The sequence below is a fragment of the Gavialis gangeticus genome, unplaced genomic scaffold (genome assembly GCF_001723915.1).
Source record: "Gavialis gangeticus isolate Ggan-Ray unplaced genomic scaffold, GavGan_comp1, whole genome shotgun sequence".
NCBI lineage: Eukaryota > Metazoa > Chordata > Crocodylia > Gavialidae > Gavialis > Gavialis gangeticus.
In genome coordinates, this window is record NW_017729022.1 from 131,740,908 (window position 1) to 131,749,530 (window position 8,623).

General features: G+C 39.5%; 1 protein-coding gene across 1 annotated transcript in view; it reads right to left on the reverse strand.

Moving 5' to 3' along the window:
- SOS1 (SOS Ras/Rac guanine nucleotide exchange factor 1) overlaps positions 1-8,623 on the reverse strand; it is a 122,493-nt gene that overhangs the window by 64,111 nt on the left and 49,759 nt on the right. Inside the window, exons 5-8 of the mRNA XM_019515879.1 lie at positions 3,885-4,094; positions 1,999-2,142; positions 958-1,068; positions 729-827 (exon numbers count right to left, since the gene is read on the reverse strand). Of these exons, the coding sequence (XP_019371424.1) occupies positions 729-827; positions 958-1,068; positions 1,999-2,142; positions 3,885-4,094 (564 nt within the window). The remainder of the gene's footprint in view (positions 1-728; positions 828-957; positions 1,069-1,998; positions 2,143-3,884; positions 4,095-8,623) is intronic.

Genomic DNA, 8,623 nt, shown 5'->3' on the forward strand with positions numbered 1-8,623 from the left:
TTTTTTTTTTTTTTTTTTTTTTTGAGGGGAAGTAGGCCTTATTAAGCAAGATATTCTACTTTTTAAAACAATTACTCTATTGAGTAATACTTGTTAAATCCAACATATTTGTACATTTCTTTTGTACTAAGTTTATCTCCGTGTGTCCGTTACAGCTCACAGCCCAAACATTCACAGAAAAAAAATAAACTTGATAACTGAAGGTGAGGCCCTCACCCCATTACTTCTGTATGGACTGCACGTTCCCAGTCATGGGATGAGCACAAATGCATCACAAGTGGTATATCACAAGTGGAAACATGCAGATACAACTCCAAAGAGACAAAAATTAAAAGGAAAGAACTGGGCTCCAGTAAAATTATCTGGAAACTAGACTGTAGTTACTTTATAAATCTCAGCTTCCAGTAGGCCCAGATATTTTTCATCTCTGAGAAAAGTCATTTTCTCATTGATTTTCACTGTATTTAACACTGTTCACCAAGCATTAGTTTCACTCTAGAAGTACATGCAAAAAGTTACCAGCAACTTAAAAGCATCTTTCAAAATGTGAAGACACCAGTGTTACTCAATGTATTTTAAAAAACCAAAGGAAAAAAACCCAAAATGAATTGCTACACACTATGACTATACTTGTACAAAATGTTCTCTATTTTCAAAGGACATATCATCCATGTTTCATTGCACTTTTTATTATTCAGGTTCAAGTAAAAAGAAATCTTTATATTTACCTTTAAAAGTTCAAAATAGTGAAGACAGTGGTAAACAGGGGCCAGCAGCAGCCTGGGTAGTACATACTGAACAGCTTCTTTAAAGCCTTCCCCTATGGACTGGGGACAAAAACAAAAATACCAAAACAGAAAAGAGGTTTTAAGCTTGTAACTATAGTTGTGGTTCTGTAACACAGAGTCTGATACATTCTTTAAAAAGTATCTTTGAGTGGATTTTAAAAGTACTTACCTGTAAATAGAATGCTGCTCCTGGCTTTGATAACTGACTTAGAAAATGATCATGGAAACCAGGCCGCAATATATCTTGTGCATATGATTCATATGGATCAAACGCTAGTTCCTAAAAGAGATTCCCGAGAAAATTTTAAAAAAATTTAGTACCAAAACATCACATTATTGGTAAAAATAAGGATTTTTTTTTGTTTTAGTAGGAAAACAAAACAAAACATAGGTTTAGGTTCCAATCTTGCAAATGCTTATGCACAGGTTTAACTTCTACATTATCATCTGTCAGTTTGTAAAGTTAAACTTCCATTTAAGTCTTATGAAGCAGAGCCTCAGACATCCTTTACTTTCATCTTCATGTCTGCAGACCAAGTTTCACTTGCCCAAATCTAAAGCATTTGCTCTTTATTTCTAGTAAGACTTTCTTCTTTTAACTCTTAATGCCAATAAGAAGGAATCCTATCAGCTAAGCATCGCAACCTCTCTTAGACTGACCCAGGGACTGAAAGCACGAGTGGATGTTTAGCAGCCTCCAACGAACAAAACACTTAAAACAGGGATTGGCAACCTATGGCCCATAGGCCAGATCTGGCCCATGAAGAGATCGGATCTGGCCTGCAGCAGCTCTGGGAATCAGCAGCACATTCCAGCCAAAGCAACAGAGGGAGCATCCCCAGGGTCCCACTACCTTTTCTATCTTTTTTCTCTGCTTTTTCCATCTACTTTCTCTGCTGCATCTGCTGATCGTTGAGTGGTGTGAATGTCTGCAGCCAACAGAAGGGACTGGGTTGCAAGACACAGCCCATGGTACCAAAAAGTTGCCAATCCCCATTCCGTATCTTGAAATATAGGAAAAATCTACCCTGCAAGAACCACTCTGTAAAAGACAACATAGCCAGTAAAGACATAGCCAGTAAAGACAGCTGGAACAAACAGGCACTGAACTGCTTCAAAAGGTCTGCTTTTAAAAAAATATATATTCTAAATATAATTACATATAGTTTTTAACAAAAAATGTATAACCAATGTAAATGTGATTACTTACCTCTGCTAGGTCTTCAAAGCAGCTGCCTACTAAAGGATGGGGACTACCTTCATCTGTCATTTCTACAGTATCTTCAAGAAGGCCCAATAACTTTACACTAAGTTCATGAATATCTGATATACGACTAAATATATTTTCAACGTCCTACAGAAAACAATAGAACCAGAAAGTGAAAAAAGGCTCTGAAAACCAAATATAAAGCATGCAGATAAAGCTCCTTGTTCAGTAGTAGTTTGAACACTGATTTGTTTCTCAATTAGAGCAAGATTACAAATATGTTAGAAAACAGATATGACAAACAAAAATCAAAACGCAACACTTGTGGGAAACAGTAAAGAGTTGACTTGGTGGAGGGAACCACCCATCTTATAGCTAAGTAACTTAAATTCTGTGTAAGAAAAATACTCTGTTCTTCCACATACATCACAATAATGACCCAAATGTCAGCCTGCCTTATTCAATATGACACAGTATTAACCCCCACCTCAAAGTAATGTGCTATTTCTCAGTTTGTATTCTGGACCCACTGATGCCTTACAGAGAAGAATAGTGAACCCGTTGAGGAAGTAACCTGAACCTTTCAACTCTGTTTCTCTTAAGTAACCCAGTTTCTTTAGCTTTCATTCTTTTGCACACATACCAACTTCTGTGCACTATGGATGAAGTTCTGTCCCCACCAGTTTTAGTAGGGCCGAGGATTTCTCTGTACTGTTCAGGACTCTTACAAAAAGGAGCAAAGGTTCATGGTTTAGAAAGCATGTGGACAGTCTGATAAATTCTGTTCATCATACTGTGACACAGTACTAGTCCACACTGTTCAGAATCATACAGCAGACACTGTCTGATGTTTCAGGAAACAGTGAATCTGGAGAACAGATTGCTGTCCAATAATACATTTTATTTTTATCTGCACAATGTTGAACAAAGAGGAAAAGATGATCCCCCCTTCTTGTTCCTCAAATAATCAATTTAAGACCTAAAGGCAGTGTCTGAATCATCTTCTATTGTCTCCGCATTAAATCTTTGTTGTTGTGCTGCATTTTCTAGCAGTTTTTGAAGTGCTTTACAGGAGATGCATATTCTTTATCCTACTCCCATATTTGAAAAATGCAAAGAGTTGGGGGGCTCCAGGGTTAAGCTGCTTAGAAGGTCTCATGAGTCTCTTACAACAGTAGTTCCCAACCTTTTTAGACTGTGGACCAGCAAACCATGGACCGGCAAACCGCAGCCTGGAAGTGACTGGCATACTGCAGACCGGCAGCCAGTCAGCTGCCAGTCCACAGTACGTCTGTCACTTCCAGTCCAGCAGCCAACCCTTCACGGCCCAGGGTTGGGAACCTCCGAGTTACAGAATTAGTGAACCATGTTTCTCTGTTTCAGGTGGTTGAATAAAAAAAAAAAAAAAAGTTTAATTTTCAGTTGCTGCACCCACTCTAATCTATCAGTAATAGTTGGCCTTCTCTTTCAAAATTTATTTCACCACAAACCATAATGTTTGTGTTTATGCAGTGTTTGTGCTGCCTCTTCCTTCCTGCCTTTTCCCTGTCTGTTCTTATCTACAATCCATTTGCTATACTATATATGCAGCTAAGTACACAGACATGCACACCATGCACTTTTTTTAGCTTTTTCTTTTAAAGTTGCTACCCCTTGCTCTACATCAGCACCAGCATATTAAATCAGTGGGTTTTGATCACAAACTGTTCTGGCTGAAAAAGTGGTATGTGGTGGATGGAAGTGGGGAGCCGGGAGGTTTGGGGTGGGCTTTGTTAGCATTTTCTATAAAACGAGAATTTTATTTTGTGTCAAAGTCCCAGAGAAGCTCACTTAGACTAATGCAGCCAAGATTTCCTACATATAAAATTGTAACATAATATAATACTTACATGAGCTGAAAACAATTTGGAGTTGGAAATAAAAGGCTCTCGAAAAACTTTAATAATGAGATTTAATTCCCTTATAAACTGTCGAACTTCTGCCATGAATGACTTTACTAGATCATAATATGTCTGTTCCCCGGAGGTGGAAGGTTCCTCATCAGATAAAGTTAGTGCACTTATATCTTCTACATCTTGATGGAACATGTCCATTAATACCTGCGTAAGTGAAAGTAGAGAGAGAGAGTGAATTAAGAGAGGCTTCTTTACATAAATGCAAGCACATATTAAGTACAACAGTCCTTGGGGGAGGGGAAGTTCTTTGTATAAAAAGATTAAGTTAATATTAAGTTAACAGAAGAATTTGTATGTTCCTTGAAATTAGCTGAACATATGGCAAGAAGAAAATCAAAGAAAAAAGTTGATAAATTATTAAAAAAACTTAACAGCCAATAAATGTAAATGCTTTGATTTGGAGTAAAAACACTCCTGTGCTTAAAGATACAAGAACTGTTATTTTTCTCTGCACCTCAAGCCATTAAAATTACAAAATGTAGCAAAAGAAAAACATTTGGAGTCCTTATTCACAATGGCTACTCATTTAATCCTTATAATACAGAATTAGAACCAGTACTAAAATAGATCATCCAATTTAATATTTTGAATTGCACAAAAGAGAGAAATCCAGAGTGTGACCTTTCGGAAATTTACAGTTTTTCTGATGTGTGTGACAAATACAAAAGTACTTGGCAGGTTAAGAAAGTAGTTTCATGTTGGGCTCCAAACCTTACCATTTACTAGTGTCAGTAAGTAGTTATTACATAGATAGCACTATGCAAGCTAGTTTAATAGGTCAAGGTAGCTACTCCCTAACTTTACAGACAGGAAAACAGATTCAGAAAAACAGGTTATTCCAGGCCTGAATTTCTAAATCTGAGAAAAAAAAAATGAATTGCTTACCTACCTGGCTGGAGTAGGAGACATCAAGCCATTTGTATTTTTATTTCATTTATGGTACACTATTCTATTGCCTCCTTTCAACAGCTAGGAAAGTGGTTGTCACTTGCCTGACAACTCACTATTTTAATCTGGTTCTAGACTTCTTGCATGAACTTGAGAATATTATAGCCACTGAGACTGTTTCACTGGATATAAAATATGGTATTGATACCAGCTTACTAAATAAACTGCTTAGAAGCGCAAAATGTTATGGACAGTCAGTCAGAAGCACAGATAACAAAACTTCTCCTAGCTCCTGGGTCTGTGCTTAAACCACTAGGCCAGCAATGGGTAATTATTTGGGTCAGCAGGCCACATAGTTTTGGGGAGCTGTCACAGGCCAGGCCAGCACTGTCCCCAACCCTGCGACTGGCAGAATAGCGCACCAAACCTCCATATGTGGGATGGGGCCGTAGGTGGGGAGCTGGCGTGGGCATGCAACCGCTTTGGCAGGGGCAGCTCAGCCTGGGCCTGCACCACCACCAGCACTGCCTCTAGGCTGCCCTTCTACCCTGAAGAAGGGCTGGAGCTGCTGCCCAGCTCTGGGTGTCAACCAGCCAGAAGCTGCAGCTGGATGCTGGAAAAGAGTAGGACCTGGCAGTGGACACAGCCAACAACTCCTCACTCCAAATGGGGCCTTCTCACTGCAGTCGCCTGGAGCCTGCAAAGGGGCTGCCCTGAGGCTCCTTCCTGCCACCAGCACCATCTCTGTGCCCTCATGGCCTTTAAAAAAAATAAGCCCAAGAAAATGAAAACATTTGTGCTTGGACAAAAGTTTTTCAATTTTGGTTCTGACAAAGTAATTTTTTGTGTTTCTGCAGAGGGATCGTTTTTTCCAACCAGTTTCAAGAAAACAAGGAATTATTCCTGTACTTATTTCTTTCCAGGGAAGCAATAGCTTGAATGCTTACTGATTGGGTCCGCTATGAAGTCCGTAAACAGGACAAGTTATGGGATTTGTGGACAAAAGCATGTCAAAGAGCTCTTTCAAGTATCTGCCTATACTAAGAAGCCAGCTCTTAGCTTTTTCTTTTTTTTTTGACTACAGAAAAATAGAACAATTTTCCAGAGCAAAGAAGTCAGAAAAAACTATAACAGGTTAACATTTTTGACACTACGCATTACTATTTGAAATCTCATGAATCTCTGCGTTTATCTTGTCTACCATAACACCCTGGTTAAGAATCACAGGTCTACACAGATCCATCTATAGACAGGTGTCCAACAATTGCCTTTCAAGGAGGAAAGAAGAAAGGGAGAAAGAAAAAAAGAGGAAGAAAGAGGGAGTTCTACTTTGATCAACTGGAGGATAACCCTCCCAAAGGGGATGTCTAATCTGTAAACCCTATCAGCAGGCTGGGTAAGGACACAAACCAGTGACTAAATGCCATGTAAATTCTCTGCAAATCCCAGGATGAGGAACCTGGGGTAAGCTAGAGGCTGACTGAGTTCCCAAAAATGTGCACCCTTAACTTGAAAAAGAAAGGGGCTGCCTAATGAACTGGAAAACTTAACACAATCCGTCACCTATCTGAACAGTCTGAAATGATTACAGCCTGCTGCCTAGATTTGTTATGAACTGAGCAAACAGTCCAATTTACAAAATGGTTTTGTCCTAGGATACATAAGAAGAGATAGCTCTCAGAACTCAGTGTGGTACTTCGCATCTCCCCAGATAGTTAAGATGTATTAGAAAACAAGGATAAATGTATGGCTGAATTCATGTGGAATTTCAAAAATCACCTTCCACAGAAGTTTCAAACAGGGTTTGTTTGTGGCTATCCTTACGAATGAATGTGGCCAGCTTGCACACACAGCACAGCAAATGGATCTCTAGGAATTTTGGAAGTTGAAGAGGTTATCTAACTAAGAGTGCATCAGGTTAAAGGACCAGGATGGACATACCAAGACTGAAGCCATCATTTTCACTGGGGGGCTCTTCTGACATTTACTAATCACCAGGTTTCTTAAGAAAAGCAGGAAAAATATTGTCTGATTCTTTTCCCAGCAAGTCACAAATGCCTCTGTGATAAAAGCAGAGCGTACGCCTCTCCCTGAGAGGTAAACCAACATTCTATGTTCATACTGGCAGCAAAGAGATCAGCAGGAAACTTCTGCAATACTTGCTAAAGAAAACTCTTTCAACTTCTGGTCATGTGTGATGAAGCTCTCTGCTTGTTGTTTTATGAACCTGATAGATGTAAAGGTATTTCAGCAGATCTAGTATACTATTCACTAGTCCTTATAAATGTAAACATATATAAGGAAGATATAAGGAAGATGATCCCACAGTTCCTTGTTTGGAAAAATATTTTTCACCAGGTCTCTCTGACTGTGCTATAAGTGATTAATATAAATACCTTGCAAACTGAGGGACAGTCAAAGCTCCATTATTTACCTAACCTGAATTTGGTTACAGTTCACATGCCTTAGATTTGAGAATCCAGGTGCATCTCCAAGATTAATCTGTATTTAAATATTGAAGGACTGTTGGTTGAAACCAAGTGTCCTGGCAGACATGTAGTTGGTTTGTCCACTGGAGAGAACAGTATATTTGAAGGAATTTCTACCACTATACCTAGGCCACATTTAATTAGCTAGTTAACAGATCTTGGCCAAACTTAGAGAAGCAAAAAGTGCAATCTTGCACATGGATGTTGTTAGGTTGAACTGCCACAGGACAGTATGAAACATGGCAATTCATTGCAGGGAACTGGTTTCCACAAAAAGAGCTTTATTGATCTGGAGTCTAGGACAGCACCGCAACTTCCAGGAAAGCTAGAATTCTATGAACACTCAAGTCAAGACAGCCCCGAGGCCGCTGAAACCACTGGGGCACATCAGATGCTGTAACAACCCTAGTTATGTTACTTTGCATCATTAGTGATTCTTCAGGCACAGTGACCTGGTGGTGTCCATCTCTTCTCCAAGTATGAATGGCCACTGGCTCGTGGGGAGCATATCTGCCCACTGACAGGTCTTGTTTTCAGTCCTGCTGGGTGTCCACACACCCTCCTCACTCAGGCAAGCCTAGGTGGAGGTGCTGGTTTAGTTGCTGACAACCTGACCATGGAACAGGCGATACCGGTTTACATGGTACTAGATAGCAGACCAAGAGAGGCCTGGCCTGACATTGCTATGAATACTGAAGACCTGTAAATAGTCTACAGGAACAGACCTAAGGCCTAACTTGGAAAACTGTTGAAAAAAACAAAAAGCAGCAGTATAAATATCCTTCAGTTTGCTGCCTCCCCACCCCTGGATGCTGACTGGGCAAGAGGGCTGCCCGCACCAGCACTGCCAGGTGTATGATAATTATAATATTTGCATGATAATTTCAACCCTTGTATAATGTACAATAGATAATACTAAGAGTGTAAAACATGTACAATATTTTTGATGCAGTTAACTGATGCAGCATACGCAAAACCCAAGTCACTATCAGAGAGTCTTAACTGACTTTCGGGTTCACTGTCAGTGCTTTCTTATGACTTCTTGCCTCAAAATAAAGAAAAAAAAACCCCTTCAACTTTGATGACCCCGTCCTCACTCACTCAATGCAGGCTTACAGTGAGCAGTATAAAGTAACTGCATAACTATTTACAATACACAGACCTGAACTGCAAAACAAAGAGAAAAGAATAATCGTAGTACTAAACTCAGTTTAACCAGTCGGAGAAAGTTAAACAAAACATCATAGTGGGCAGTGTCAAGTAGTGTGGCGCAGGACGTGATAACATAAGGCAAAA